General features: G+C 37.3%; 1 protein-coding gene across 5 annotated transcripts in view; it reads left to right on the forward strand.

Annotated features, from left to right (window-relative positions):
• The window catches only part of NIPBL (NIPBL cohesin loading factor), a 275,650-nt gene extending 259,574 nt beyond the window's left edge, over positions 1–16,076 (forward strand). For 4 of the 5 annotated variants that reach the window (XM_069096153.1, XM_069096156.1, XM_069096155.1 and 1 more), the window contains exons 41-47: positions 8,202–8,309; positions 9,760–9,960; positions 10,728–10,874; positions 12,080–12,357; positions 13,505–13,679; positions 14,352–14,537; positions 15,102–16,076. In XM_069096153.1, the coding sequence (XP_068952254.1) occupies positions 8,202–8,309; positions 9,760–9,960; positions 10,728–10,874; positions 12,080–12,357; positions 13,505–13,679; positions 14,352–14,537; positions 15,102–15,467 (1,461 nt within the window). In that variant the 3' untranslated portion in view covers positions 15,468–16,076. Of the gene's footprint in view, positions 1–8,201; positions 8,310–9,759; positions 9,961–10,727; positions 10,875–12,079; positions 12,358–13,504; positions 13,680–14,351; positions 14,579–15,101 lie in introns of all 5 variants that reach the window. The other variant, XM_069096158.1, reaches the window with a different exon arrangement.
• Positions 16,077–16,644: the final 568 nt, after the last annotated feature.

The raw sequence follows: 16,644 nt of genomic DNA on the forward strand, positions 1-16,644 counted from the left end.
GTTAATAGTTCAACTTTGATAAATTCCTTATGGTTTCTTTTCCCTGTTTACCTTCTCATGCTTCTCTTGCTTCTTGTATCTGAATGTCAAATTTTCTATTCAACTCTGGTTTTTTCAGCAAGAATGCTTGAAATTCCTCTATCCCACTGAATGACCATATTTCCCCCTGAAACATGATACTCAGTTTTGCTGGGTAAGTGACTCTTGGTTTTAATCCCAGCTCCTTTGCCCTCCGGAATATCATATACCAAGCCCTTCGATCCCTCAGTGTAGAAGCTGCCAGGTCCTGGGTTATCCTGATTGTGTTTCCACAATATTCAAACTGTTTCTTCCTGGCTGCTCGTAATATTCTCTCCTTAATCTGGGAATTCCAGAACCTGGCTATAATATTCCTAGGAGTTTTCTTTTTGGGATCTTTTTCAGGAGGTGATCAGTGGATTCTTTCAACCTCTATTTTGCCCTCTGGTACTAAAACATCAGGGCAGTTTTCTTTGAGAACTTCCTGGAGGATGATTTCTAGGTTCTTACTTTGATCATGGCTTTCAGGTAGTCCAATAATTTTTAAATTATCTCTCCTGGATCTATTTTCCAGGTCAGTGGTTTTTCCCATGAGGTATTTCACATTGCCTTCTATTCTTCCATTTGTTTGGATCTGTTTTACAGCATCTTGATTTCTCATAAAGTCATTAGCTTCCCTTTGTTCCAATCTAATTCTGAAGCAATAATTCTCCTCCGTGAGCTTTTGAGATTCTTTTTCCATCTGGCAAATTCGGCTTTTTAAGGTATTATTCTCCTCGTTGCCTTTTTGAGCCTCCTTTGCCATTTGAGTCAGTCTGTTTTTTAAGGTATTATTTTCCTCAGGCTGTTGACTCTCATTTCATAATTTTCTTGCATTGTTCTCATTTCTCTTCCCAATTTCTCCTCCACTTCTCTTATCTGCTTCTTAAGGTCCTCTATGGCCTGTAACCAGCTTGTATTTTCCTTTGAAGCTTTTGGTGCAGGAGTTCTGACTTCGCTGTTTTCCTCCTGTTCCATGCTTTGATCCTTTTTGTCCCCAAAACAGGAGTCTAATGTTGGGTTCTTCTGTCTGCTTTGTTTCCTTTGCCTGCTCATTTTGCCACTCAATTACTTGACTTTTGGGCTTTTTGCCACAGTAGGACTCTGCCACCAGACAGGGGAGCTTTCGTCCCAAATGATGGGGTTTTCTCAGCTGCCGGAGGTATTAGTTGGGTGCCCTCTCTGAGGTCTCCACACGCTCTGGCAAGCTGGACACACACCCCAGGACCTCCACCCTAGACTGCAATCCAGATCCAAGCAGGTTAAAGCAAGAGTGATTACCCCTCAGACTGGTGCTTGGTCCCCCTACATTCTGCAGGCCAGGCGCTGAAGCTGCCATGTGGCACTGGCTGGCTGTGCTGGTGTCTCAGTGGCTTATCACCCCAGGGGTAAAAGCCACGCACTCCCACTTACTGGTCCCAAAGTCCAGACTGCACTGGCCTCTCACTTTGTTCTTCGCATCTATGTGTTGATAAATCTGGAAACTGCCACTGCTAATCCTGATCTGGAGTCCCTCCTGCTGGCGTCTGGTCAGGCCCATCCTGTGGCTAAAGCCTCGGCGTGGAGCTGGGCTCGGCTCCCAGAGCGCTGCGCTGGATTCCTGCTGGGCTGTCCTCACCAGGAGGTTAGCTTCTCTGTGTCATTTTGTGGGTTCTGCAGCTCCAAAGTTTGTTTAGAGTCCCCTTTTTACATGGATTGGGGAAGGTGGAAGCTGGAGCCGTGGGAAGGTCTTGCTTCTACTCCACCATCTTGGCTCCACCCCCCTACTTGGATGTTCATGAAGTTCATATTTATCACCCAGTCTAAATCATGGTAGATGTTGTCCGCCAATCCCCAGGTCTCTCCCCTTCCTTCCTCATTTCATTCAGTGCCTGGCTCAGAATCTTCTTTCCTGTGCTAATAATTGAGGACTTCGCCTTACATGTTGATTCTCCCTCAAATATCATAACCACTTAGTTCCTCAACCTGCTCACCTCTCATGACCTCTGCCCCAACTCAGCCATACACAAAGATGGTCATACTCATGATCTTGCAGTGACACACAAATGTACCACCTCCACATTCAGGAATTCCAGAATCCCTTTGTCCAGCCACAATCTGTTGCCTTTCCACCTCTCCCTCTGCCTTCCCTTACATAACCTTACTCTTCCTCCACACTGTCACCTCCAGTCCCTCAGCCCCTCAGTTCCCTCCCAAACCATCTTTCCTGCACTAGCTACTCTTTTCCTTTTTTCTACATCTTGACCCCTTTGGTGAACCAGTTCAACTCTATACTGTCCTCTTGAGGCCCTGGTCCCCTTATCATATCATCGATTGCACTATGCCAAGCCTCAGCCCTGGATGACTCCCACCATTTGCCACCTTTGCTTCTACATGTGCTACTGAACAAAGGTAGAGAGCAACCATTCTGAACTAGGTTCACTACAGATTTACATTATACCACTTCAACTAGGCCTTCGCTGCTGACAAACAACCCTACTCTGCCTCCTTTATCGACTTACTATTTCACTTTCCACAGCAGTTCCTAAATACCTCCTCAAACCTCCTATGGCTCTGCCTCCCCCCATTCTCTCAGCTGAGAGCTTTGTCTGATATTTTACAGAAGAAATTGAGGCCATTTGTCATAAGCTTCCTCTTCTTCACCTCCCATCACTCAGATGCTTTCTGCCACTATCTTGGCCTTCATCTCTCTCACATGAAAAGGCAGCCCTTCTAATTAGGAGGACAAATACCTTTACCTGCATAAGCAATCTCATCCCATCCTATCTCCTCCAAAAGCTTATCTACTCTGTCATCCTGTAATATAATGCCCAAGGAAAGACAACTTCCCAAGGTTCAGAATACCAGCATAGGTGCTCTCCATTTTAATTCAGTGACAAACCAAGAACAGAGAAGATCAAAACATGACATCATTCCAAATACAGCATTTACTAAGCATGATTAAATAATCTCCAAGTACTACCCCACCCCAGGACCTTCCAATCATTCAATCAATTACAAAGTCTCTGTTCTAAATACTTCACCCCTAGGCTATACCTTAATTAAGTCCACCACAAAGCCCCTCTTCTCAAATGGAGATTAGTTTCCAAACATAAGGTCAAAAGTTCCCCACCCCTGGATCACAATTGAATCTACCCCAGAGTTACATCAAGTTTAAACACAGCACTTAATACCCAAATGGAGGTCTTTTCTTCATCTTGACAGGAGGCAAGTTCTCAGCAATCTTAGTTCCTGGGGAGACAAGGCTTAGCAAGGCCATAAGATACATTGCCAGTCCCTTCATGAATTCATCCTCTGTCTGTAGAACAGTCCTAGAACCCCTGAACACATTAGCAAAGCCCTCTCCCAGGATTTCTGTAAACATACAACAAGAAAATCCTTCTTCAGGGCTTCTGAACCAACAGAAAGGCTCCCAGACCCCTGCAACAACAGCACTGTCCTTCACCAGTGGACAGTATTCACTCTGTCTTCAGGACAGCCTCCAGACCCCTGCACCAACAGCACTGTCCTTCACCAGTGGACAGTATTCATTCTGTCTGCAGGACAGTCTCCAGACCCCTGCAACAACAGCACTGTCCTTCACCAGTGGACAGTATTCACTCTCTGTCTGCAGGACAGTCTCAGGGCTTCTTAGTGAACAGCCAGGTTCCAGGACTTCTTCAGCAAAAGGACTGTCTTTCACCAGTGGACAAATCTGGCAAAATAACATCAAAACAGACAGACAAAGTACCAGCAAAACAGCCATGTCTCCTCAGTCCTTGGCAGCTCAGGGGGCAGATCTCAAAAGTCCAGGGCAATTCAAAGCGGCCACCAGCAATTCTCTTAGTCTCTCTCTCTCCACGAGGTGCTGCTTCCAAAAAGATCTTCTGCCTCTCACTTGTCTCTCCAAATCTAAGTCACCAGCTCCTCCCAGTTCAGGACTTTCTTTTCACATCAACAAGTCCATCCCACAGGTGGGATTAACAAGCTCTGGGTTTTAACACAATCAATTTGAAAACCAAGCCAATACAGGGGAATCTTTAATTGCCATTACTATCACACATCTTCACTTATCACTTATCCTTAGTCTCTTAGTCTCCCCCTGTCTACTATTTATGAACATGCCCATGTCTCCTCCATCCTGAAAAAAACCCTCCCTTGATCCATCCTTCCCTGCTATATATTGATATATCTCTTGGTGACTAAACTTTTTTTTTTTGGTGGGGCTTTTTTTTTTCTTGGAGGGCAGTTGGGGTTAAGTGACTTGCCCAAAGTCACACAGCCAGTAAGGGTGTCAAGTGTCTGAGGTCAGATTTGAACTCAGGTCCTCCTGACTCCAGGGCCGATGCACCACCTAGCCGCCCTGACTAAACTTCTTTAAGGGGCTATCTGCAATAGGCACCTACACTTTTTCTCTTTTTTTGCCTCTTACTTTGTTCTTAACCCCTTGCAGTTCAGCTCCCAGTTTCATCATTCTACTGAAATGCCTCTCTCCAAAGTTACCAGTGATTTTTTTTTTTTTTTTGCCAAATCCAAAGGCCATTTCTCAGTCCCAGTTCTTCTCTCCCTTTCTGTGGTCTTTGATGCTGCTGATCACCCTCTTTTCCTTGATACTCTCTTCCCTCTTGGTTTTCAGGACACCACTTTCTCTTGGTTCTGCTGCCTATCAGACTGCTCCTCATCTAAGCCACACCCTCTTACAAGTGTCCCACAGTGTTCCATCCTGAGATCTCCTCTCTTCTTGTACTTCACTACTTCGCTTGGTGATCTCAGCTACTTCCTGTGGATGTCATTATCATTACTATGCAGATGATTCTCAGATTTAACTATCTTGCTCTAACCTCTCTGCTGTCTTCCAGTCTCCTAGTTCAGTTGCCTTTCAGACATCTTAAACTCTACGTGTCCAAAATAACTCATTATGTCTCCTTCCAAGCCCTCCTTCCCTCATTTCTTCCCTATTTACTATAGCGGGCAACTCCATCCTCCTGTTCCCCCAGACTCAAAGCCTAGGTCTCATCCTCAGCTCTTTATTATCTGTATTTACTCCATCAATTTCACCTTCACAATACTTTCAGATACAGCCTTCTGTCTGATACTAACCCCAACTTTGTATGTGCCCTCATCATTTCATGTTTAGACTGTTGTGATGACATCATGATGTGTGTGCCTGTCTCAACCCTTTCCTCATTCCAGTCCATTCTCCATTCCACTGCCAAAGTGACTTTCCTAACATGCATCTTCCTATTCAATAAACTCCAGTGGCTCCCTACCCCCATGGTTAAAAATAAAATCCTCTCTTTGACCTTAAAAGCCTTTCATTCCTCACTTCCTACCTTTCCAGTCTTCTTATATTTTACTCTCTGCATTATACCTTATTCCCAGTGTCAGTCCACTAATGCTGGCTTTCTAGCCCTTCCATGAATGAATAATACTTAACCATCCCTCAGCTCCTCACATTTGCCTAGAATGCTCTCCTTCCTCATCTCAACCCACTAGTTTCCCTGACTTCCTTTCAAGGCCCAATTGAAATTTCATCTTGTACAGGAAGCCTTTTCCAACCTCTCTTAGTTCTAGTGCCTTCCCTCACTATTTCCTAATTATCATGTATATAGCTTACTTTTACATATTTGCTTCTTATCTCCTCCATTAGATTTCGAGCTCCTTAAATAAAGAGACTTTTTGTCTCTTAGCAAAGTGTATATAGTGTACATGCATGTAGTGGACACTTAGTAAATGTTTACTTACTAACTGACTGAACAATGCTATTGCATTACACTGTTGGTTAGGGAAACCATATGCAAAAAATATACCTATGGAACACATTCATTAACAGCATTTCATATTAGTAATTTTTTATTTTTGCATAAGTAATTTACCATTTCAAATGGCTAGAACTTTATTTTTTCTTTTTGGAGGGGGGAGGGCAGGGCAATTGGGGTTAAGTGACTTGCCCAAGGTCACAGGGCTAGTAAGTGTTAAGTGTCTGAGACCGGATTTGAACTCATGTCCTCCTGACTCCAAGGCTGGTGCTCTATTAACTGCACCACCTAGCCACCCCTAGAACATTTTATTTTAATTATTTTTAATTGAAGTATGTCTAGAGCATGTTGTATTCTTCTGCCTCTTTAAATATAATTAAACAGAAAATATAACCCTTTCTTAATGATCTGAGGTCCATAATTTTGAATTGTATTCTAATAAATAATATGAAAGGATATAGAATGAGTTACTTGCCTCTGTACTTAATTAATCTAGGCAGCTTTTGTACCTAGGATATGTGTGTGTGTGTAAATATAAAGCTATAATATACTTTTTATATATATATATGTGTGTCAATGTGTGTATATATGTAATAAACATACATAACATAGAAATATAAATAATAAATGAATATACACAAATATATAACCTATAAATTACATTCTTCTCCCTACCCCCTTCATTGCTTTCTTATTTCCTGATTCAGCGTATCTTCCTTTGAAAATAGTTCTTCCTTGTCAGCACAGAAACCAAATCACCAGTCTTGGTAGAATCATGTGATTAAAATAACAGTTTCACCCCAGGGCCTCTCTTATGGAATAAAGTGCATGGGATCTTTTTTCTTTTATTAGCTATTTAATCATCTTGGGAGTACTGTTATGGTTTAGGTTGCCAGAAGTTTGACCTTCAGATAATTGGAGCATTATTGTGTATAATTGATTTATTGGGTTTTACACATCTACATGTAAAAAAATTTTTCTGCTTCCAAGATTGTTGATGAACACATAGCTTTGAGAGCTCCCCCACCCCATTTAAAATTGTTAAAAGCTTTAGTTGTTGAATTAAGGGGGTGGTGGATGGGAAGAAAATGGAAACAGTGAAAAATAATAGGTCTGCATTATCAGTTTTCTTTCTGAAATCATTGCCTGTAGAACTTGTGTATACTTTGGGGGAGGTGTTCCATATTACCTTCTTTCTTACTGCAACCTCAGACTGATTATAACCAGTGTGTTCTTTATACACTGAACCCTCATTATAATACTCTTTGCTTTAAAATAAATATTAGTACAACAAAGTTTCCCTTGATACGTTCCTTCCTTTCCACCTTATGAACCCTGAGCATTGTTTTGAAGCTTTTGATATGAATTACATGTAAGATTCTATAGGATTATGTAATGTATAAGTGTGAATCATTATTTAATATATTTTAATCTCTAGAGCATTTTCTATACCCAGTAAAATACTTTATCATGAGAAGCAGCATGGCATAGTAGATAGAGGACCATCCTTTGGGTCAGAAAGACCTAAATTCATGACCTTCAAGTCACAAAACCCCTTGATGCCACAAGCACTCTCTGAAACTATAAGTTACAGAAGCAATATGCTTCAGTAGAGCTGTTTCCACTAAATAGGAGATGCTAACACTTATAAAATTACAATTCAGATCCTTTCTTTCCCAAAAAATGATATGAAGATGTTAATGTACACATATTTAAAATTGAACTTTGTCAGTTCATCTAACATTTTAAAGCACTAAATAAGACAGTAACATAGCTTTCAGATGCTTAACTTTAATGTCTTTAGAAATTAAATATTTCTCTGCTATATGTATATAGGGAAAATGTATAGGGAAAGTATGTGGAAGTCCCTTCTGTAAGATCTCTTCATACTTAGTCAAGTAGTCTAATCATTTCAGAACCATACCTAAAACCACAAGGATAAGAGAACAGTTTCATTTTTAGCTATCCAAGACTCATTGGACTTATGGCATAATTAATGCTAAACTTTAATAGATTGTGTTTTTGAAACTTGATTGAAGAAATAACCATTTGAAATGTATACAGCAAAAATATGCCTGGTCATGTTGGAAGTTTTATGAAGGTGACTTCCTAATTTACCAACGAAATTTCAAAATTGCTCCATAATCTGTTCTTTGCCTGTGGTCTGATACTTTCTTCTATAGACTACACCTGAGACAATACTAATATTTTATGAAAGAGGTCTGAATCCTTGGATAAATTCTAGTTATCAAAGCATTTTTTGACCATGAGGAATTTATCAGGTTATATTCATGTAAATTAATTTGTCAAAATAATTCTTTAAATTTTCCTAAGATATTAGCTTAACTGAGTTTCAGGTAGTTTGCAGTACCTCAATGACTTAAATACCCTTTATTTCATTTCTAGTGTGTGCCATATTTAATTGCTATGGGCACAGACCCTGAGCCTGCCATGCGGAATAAAGCTGACCAGCAGCTTGTGGAAATAGACAAAAAATATGCTGGATTCATTCACGTATGTACTTGGAATATGTATAATTTAAATTTAATTTGTTTTTCCTTGATTTTACTTTTGAATACCCCACAATATCAATCACCTCTTTGAATTCATTTAAAAAATTTTCAGTGTGTCTTTAAACATTTATTTTTCTAAATGTGTGACTGTTTAATCCATGTGTACCAAGTTAATTTCTAGAGTAAAGTTCTAATTTAAAATAAATTAAAATGGAGTGAGATTTAGCAGTATGATACAAAAGCAAGAATGAGATAGAGAAATCAAGAGGTCTCAATTCTAGTTCAAGGTTTGGCCCTATTAACTAGGTGTATAATCTTAAAATTAATCATAACCTCTCTGGAACTGAACTTTAAAGCTTCTTCTACCTCCACAATTCTATGACTTATATTGGGTGTTTTTAGCAAAAACACTCCCATAAATTTTTCTGTGAAAATTTAATATTTGTTTTTAAGAAACATTTACTATAGTCAGTACTGTTAGGTCATTCGTATCTTAAAATCTTAATTTTCTCAACCTCTTAAAATTATTAGTTGGATTTCAGAATTATATGAGCCTTAATAATGATAAATAATTTCAAATAACAGTTGCTAAATACTGATACTACACATATGCCTTCATTCAGCAGCATTTTAAACCCCTACTTTGTGCAAGACACCATACTCAACCCCCAAATAAAAAGACAGGTAGAACATGATTCCTGTCTTCATGGAACTTAAAATCTAACAAGGCAAGGGGAATTCTACATATTCGCCAATGCAAAATATATTGTAATAAATATATAATAACTAGTGCAGAATGATTGTTACTCAGTGTTTGGCAAATGAATACTTCAAGGTTTTGTACATCCATTCCTAAAATCATTCTTCTGAACAAATTAATTTTTTTTAAGTGTTGTATGGAAGGATTATCAGACTGAGCAACTATGATATTTGAAAAAAGAACACATGGTTTCTTAGAATTTTTAATTCCTCATTTTAATATGAAGGCTTTGTATGATAGTAGAAAGAGCGCTGAATCAGAAATCAAGAGTTCTAAGTTTTAGTTCTTCTACTAACTAGCTTTTTGTGAGTTTCATCAAATCTGTTCACCTCACTGGGCCTGTTCTCTAAAATTAGGATTAAAATTTATGTGAACAGTCACTTAACACTCTAAAATAGTGTAATCCCTTCCTAAAATACTATGATTTAATTTTCAGTTGTTTTATAATTGGAAGTAGTCTTTAGATTTTTTTTTTTAACGGATATTAGGCTTTGGTAAGATTGTTTTCACTTGAAACTGAGAATACAAATTAACATTTTCCAAAATTCTCTTGTAAGATGCTCTTACTATTAAAATAAGGACCAGATGAAGGAAGTAAGACTCAAAATGTATTTCAGGATATAGTGCCCTTTTATTTTTGTTTTTCTTTTTTTAAATTTCAATGATAAAAATGACGATTTTATGATTTCAGATGAAAGCTGTTGCTGGTATGAAGATGTCTTACCAAGTTCAACAAGCAATCAACACATCCCCAAAAGATGCCGTAAGGGGTTTCCGACAAGACGAATCCTCTAGTGCTTTGTGTTCACATCTTTACTCCATGATCCGTGGAAATCGCCAACACAGACGAGCCTTTCTGATTGCTTTACTCAATCTCTTTGATGACACAGCAGTAAGCATGAAAATTTTTTTCTTAATTAAATGTTGTGTGATGTTAAATTTTACCTTATGAAAACATTTAATTTCTACTTCCTTCATTTTTCTAAATATTTGCAGATTAAAGATTATGCTGAAAAGGGACATGATTAAATAAATTCAAGTATGAAATGTTAGTGTAACTAAAGTGTAGTTTATCTTAGGATATAATGCTTACCAATGAATTTTTTAATAGTCACTATTTATTAGAGTGAGGATTCCTTTTTAGATATAGTTGGATTAGATGACTGCATAGGTCCCTTCAACTCTGAAATTCTGTGATATTTAAAGTTGATAGAGACAAATTGAAGGGGGAATGCAAAATGCCCAATTGCGGTGCAGATGCAGACAATGAAGGAAGGAAGGCGAGCTGGGATGTTGTGGGAACAGGCAGTGAGAAGGTTTAGGGAGATCAGCAGCTTGGACACTGAAGGAGAAAGGGCAGGAGACTAAAGGGAGAAAGAAAGACTGGTGAGACCCTGTTGGGCTGCTGAGGATTCCTGGGTGCTGTTTCTGTGCTCATCCCTTTCCACAGGAAGGCAGACTGTCTTCAGAAGAGAAACTGCATGACAGGAAAAGAAAAATATGAACCCAGCTCATGGGTGGTGCTAGGGTAGAAGGAAAAGTTTCTTTTTTATTTAGATGGGAAGACCATGCACTAGGCATTGATATCTGTTTTTGTACTTCATGTTGAGAATATGAATACACAGATTGCTAAATATTTTGCCCTTTTTTAATTTACAGAAAACAGAAGTGAATATGCTCTTGTATATAGCAGACAATCTAGCCTGTTTCCCTTACCAGACACAGGAAGAACCATTGTTTATAATGCATCATATAGATATTACACTCTCGGTTTCTGGCAGTAACCTCCTACAGTCATTTAAGGAGGTAAGTTACACATGATAACCCTTAATGCATCTATTAAAATAAAATCATGGTATTTTCACTCTTTTGCTTCTCAGTGTTTATTTTTGTTTCTTCAGCAGATACATAAACTCTTAAGTCAACACAAAACCCTTGGCAGTTCTTGAATGGGAGAAAGTTAGCAAAATACCACTGCTTTGTAGGAAAGTCAAAAAAATAACTCATCTTTGTGATTTTTTTAAAACCATCCCACTTCCCTATTTCTCTTACTTTAAGCACTGACCTTGGGTGTTCTAAAAGTTTTTTGTACATACAGTAAAATCATCATTCACCACTACCTAAAACTTAGATGATACTATCACTATTTTAGAGTCCTGTTAATGAATAATGTATATTCTTTTTGGTCTTGTATAGTTTAATTGTGAAAGTGCCTGCTATTGAACTGAGAATAAAATTTGACGTTGAAGAAACTTTATTGAAAGATACTAATGGTATTTTCTCTTTGAGTAAAACTTTAGTTTATACAAATTTTTAATTCACCAAATTTCTAAGTCAGGAAGAACTAGCTTTAAAGAATGCTCCAGGGGCGTCCAGGTAGCACAGCAAGTAAGAGCACCGGCTCCAGTGTCAGGATGACCTGGAGATCGAATCCTGGGCTCAGACACTTAGCACCCACCCAGAAACACCTGGCCGTGTAACCTTGAGCAAGTACTTAACCCCAGTTGCTTAGGGGTGGCCAGGTAGCTCAGTGAGTAAGAGCACCAGCTCCAGTATCGGGATGACCTGGATCAAATCCAGGCTCAGATACTCATCACCACACCCAGAAATAACTGGCCGTGTAACCTCGAGCAAGTTACTTAACCCCAATTACTTAAAAAAAAGAATGCTCCAAATCTTTTGACTGTATTTTATAGTATATGTGCTGCCCTGTTCATTTGCTATTACATGTATTTGTAGATTCATTTTCCCCAACCTTCATCTACTCCCAGGTTTTAATTCAGTAAAATTATGTGTTGTGTTTCTGCCTTCTTTTTTAGCTTAGGCCAATTCAATTATATAAACTTGATAACTTCATCAGGATCTGATCAAAGTTGTATGTTATCCTATTGTGGGATACTTGAAAAGTAGGAGAGCTGATTAAAATTAGGTGACTTTGCTGCCCAGTTCAGCTTACCTTAATTATTATAATTACGTAGTTCTCAGATGGGCCAATTTCATCTTTCTTTCAGTCTATGGTGAAAGACAAGAGGAAAGAGAAGAAACCTTCACCAAACCGGGAAAGTGCATCCGGAAGTGATAGTGAAGAAGAGGTTTCCAAACCTCGAAAGTGTCGTAAACGAGTTGACTCTGATTCAGATTCAGATGAAGAAGATGACATAAATGCTGTGATGAAATGTTTACCAGACAATTCAAGTCCTTTAATTGAGTTTGCAAATGTGTCCCAGGGTATTTTATTACTTCTGATGTTAAAACAACATTTAAAGAACCTTTGTGGATTCTCTGATAGGTAAGGATAAAGAAATAGCGACAGAAGACTCTTATTCAAATAGCTTTAAAGGAATAAGGAGCTAAGCTTTGATTGTTTGCTAATCTTCACATTACAAGTATTCCTTTGCATGCAATGAGAGTAGGAAGGTACAGTCAAAATAAAAGGTTACTACTAACTTTCTGATCTCTCTTAAGTTCTCTATTAGCTCTCTTTAAAACATTATGTACATAGCCTTAAAAGTATATGTGCACTAAAAATATCTATAGACTTCCTCCAAGCTAACTTCATATAAATCCCATTGGTCTTCACTTTCTATAAATTTTGGACTCTCTTCTGAGACAGAGTTAGAAAATGTGCAAATTCTTATAAAATCAGAGGAATATCAGTACTCCTTGAAGGGTAAGCGGTTTTCCATTTCTACTTTCTCTGTTTTCCTAGTTCTTCCTTACTCTATCTGAAAGGATGAAGGTGTGTTTTTCATCTGTTCTACAAGGTCAATATTGGTTATTATAATTACTCGAAGTTCTGTTTCCTCATAGTGTTTTTTAGCTTAATTATTGTTGCATTATGTATATTTTTCTCCTAGTTCTGCTCATTTCAGTCTGCTTCAGTTCACATAAGTCTTCCCATTTTTCTTAATTTGTTATATTTGTCATTTCTCATAGTACAAAATACTATCACATTTATTCAAACCCCAAAGACTACTTCTTCTGTACTGCATTATTCACATGACCATCATGATTTCATAGGTGACCCTGTTCTTTAAATGGAATGAGATGTAGTTAATATCTTATTTAGTTCTCTGAGAAATACAGTACAATGTAATACACAGGCTTTTGGGGAATTAAATTCATGCCTGTTTACAAATCATTTTTCTAGATATAAGTTTTATTTTCTTACCTATCCCAATTTTTGAAATGTGTAGGGTGGCTTCTTAGAGAATGTTTTTTATTTGAAAAATCAAGTGATCTAAATATCTCTTTGAAGCAAGTTATTTTAAAGCCCTAGATATCTTATAAGATGTACTTAATTCAGATGCTCTTCCAAGTGGCACCTTTCACATTTTACTAAAGTTGAAACTGGGTTTATTGCAGATTGGTTGGTGTAAATGTTAGGGATTCAAATTTTAAAAATCAGATGTTGGGTTTTTGTTTTCTGAAAACAGTAAAATTCAGAAATATTCTCCATCTGAATCTGCAAAAGTATATGATAAAGCGATAAACCGGAAAACAGGAATCCATTTTCATCCTAAACAAACGTTAGACTTCCTGCGGAGTGATATGTCTAATTCCAAAATTACGGAAGATGTGAAGAGGAGCATAGTTAAACAGTATCTAGATGTAAGTAACAAAACTGCAAAATACACTCCTTTTTTCACAAATATTGTGCATAAGGTTATATGTTTTTAGTGAAATTTTTAAAAACATTAGTATAAAACATAATGACTTGTACATGAAATCTTTATACATGAAGAATTGAAAATAAAATACCTCTTTTAAAAGACTGCTTTAAAATATTTCTGTGTAATATTTTAGTTCTTTTATCTCTTAAGTGAGTCCTAATGGTTAACTTTCAACTTAAAATCACACTTTGTAATGTAACTTCCTTTATATAAAACAAGAAATCAAATATGAAGCCAATTAAAAATAGTGTGTTCTTATTTAAACTAGGATGCCGTCTACATCGTATTTTTCAAATAATAAAATTATTCCAACTCTCCAGAGATATAATGTTCATTTCTTTCAGAGCATTTTAACTGTGTTTATTTTAGAAAACTCATTTTAAAAAATCATTCTCCCAACAATATTCCTGTCTGTCTTTTGGGTGGTAAAAAATGTGATATCAGATGAGGAAGGAGGGATGTTCCCGAAGTTGACTTGAATTGGTAGTCACACTGTGGCATTGCCGCCGCAGTATCTTAATCCCATACCACTTCTTAGCCAGTACTAGACACTTAGTGTTTTGAAGTATTTATTCTGACTGAAGTTGTGAAATACGCTTATTTTTTATAGTTCAAGCTCCTCATGGAACATTTGGATCCTGATGAAGAAGAAGAAGAAGGGGAGGTGTCAGCTAGCACAAATGCCCGGAACAAAGCAATTACCTCACTGCTTGGAGGAGGCAGCCCTAAAAATAATGCAGCTGAGACAGAAGATGATGAAAGTGATGGGGAGGATAGAGGAGGAGGCACTTCAGGGGTGAGGCGGAGGAGGAGTCAACGTATTTCGCAGCGTATTACGTAAAATGATTTTTATGTGCTTATACATGTCAGTCTATTATACTAAATGTACACAAAGTAATGTAATCCACAAGGGAAAGCATTTTGTAGATAGATATTCTCTACTTAACCATTTATACATCCTTTTGTAGAAAGTTTAATAGAAAAGACAATAAAAAAGAAAAAAAAAAACAGAAAATAAGACTTACCCAGTTATAAAGGGTTATTAATTTTCCTTTGGAATGTATTGTATGTGTTATCCTTTTTATTGTTGCCAGGTTTTTATGTAGCTTTATGGTTTATGTGTATATATATATATATTTTATATATCAATAAGAGTAAAGACGGGTACAAATTAAAAGTATGTGGTTTTACAAGTGTTAACCCCTTGGCGCTGGCGGTCACGGTGCGTCTCATTGCCGGCAATGGAAGTATGCTGGGAAATCCCAACTCCCGGCGTCAAGGGATTAAAAGCAATAAAAGCAATAATTTCACTAAAGTTCTTTGTGTAACACTTGGTCTTTTTTCCCCCCCAATGTTTTAGTCATTGAGAAGGTCAAAACGAAATTCAGACTCTACAGAGTTGGCAGCACAGATGAATGAAAGTGTTGATGTCATGGATGTCATCGCTATTTGCTGTCCAAAGTACAAAGATCGACCACAAATTGCAAGAGTAGTACAGAAAACCAGCAATGGCTTCAGTGTTCAGTGGATGGCAGGCTCCTACAGTGGCTCCTGGACTGAGGCTAAACGCCGTGATGGTCGCAAACTGGTGCCTTGGGTAGACACTATTAAAGAGTCAGACATTATTTACAAAAAAATTGCTCTAACGAGTGCTAATAAGCTGACTAATAAAGTTGTTCAGACTTTACGATCGCTGTATGCCGCCAAGGATGGGACTTCCAGCTAATGAATTTGTACATGCAGCCAAATTACAGGAATTTTAAATGAAAGACAGAGAAACTTGAAATATCAACATTCTGGCAAAAAAAAAAAATCAGTTTTATGAAGAGTAAGAATGGAACCTGGGACACAGGAAAAAAGAAGGAAATGTTTGGTAAACATTTTTGTGGGAGCTTCCTTCGCTGTTGTGCAGCAGAAACTTCTCAGTTCATTTTTACTCCCACTGTATTATAGTTTAACAAAAATTGTTTATATCTTGAAAAAAAACTTTCTGTTTAATAAAATAAACAAGTGAATGTTGGAAATTAGTCTGTTAATGTTCTTAATAAAGTGTTCTTGGAGTTTAACCTAGCAGCGGATGGCTTTCTTTAGCTTAGCCCAGTTTCCAGGGAAGCATTGTTTTTTCCAGGCTGTAAAATGGCAGAATCCCCTGGATATATAATTTATTCTGTTGAAAAAAAAAAAGCATGCAGTATCTATGACCTATCTGCAGGAGGAGTTTTTGTAAATGTAGATTTTGATGTATTAGGTCACCCTGAAATAATACAAGAAAAGGGATCCCCAGGCAATCTGGTGGAACGAATACTGCAATAAATTTTTTTACTTCTCTTTGTTACTTGTCTGTTTCCATTTGAATTTCTTATTGTAAAGATATGTTTAAATCCATTTATATTATTTTGCAGTCTTTTATGTAAAATTTACTATTATCAGTGGTTTTCAAACAAGACATAAAATATTGTTTATACAGTTTGTATAGGCTGACTTCTGAATAATTGGTATCTTTATTTTTCTCCCATAAAAGGGTGTATACACATTTAACTCCAGGGTTTTATTGTATCCTGCGATCTTTAGTATTAACTATATATGATTTAGCACTGTGCCAAACACATTTTCAAGAGTACATTTTGATATAAAAAGAAACTATAGTTTATTCCTTGTATGCTTCAATTTCTTTCTAATGATGTCAAAATGATAATTTTGATAGTTTAAACTTTGGGAAAACTTAGCAATCTCTCTATTTTGGGTAACCAGCATTTCTCTTGGTTAAAATTGTAGAGGTTTATTTCAGAAGTAATCTGAGGATTGAGATGGGTATGAAATTTGGTAATTATGCTACCTTTTTCACAAATGATTTTTAATGCTATTTGTATATTACAATATTTTTTACTAATTGAAATGTTTTT

This window comes from Petaurus breviceps, unplaced genomic scaffold (assembly GCF_028583685.1).
Source record: "Petaurus breviceps papuanus isolate PSGF00001 unplaced genomic scaffold, PetGlider_PUasm1.0 229, whole genome shotgun sequence".
Classification (NCBI taxonomy): Eukaryota; Metazoa; Chordata; class Mammalia; order Diprotodontia; family Petauridae; genus Petaurus; species Petaurus breviceps.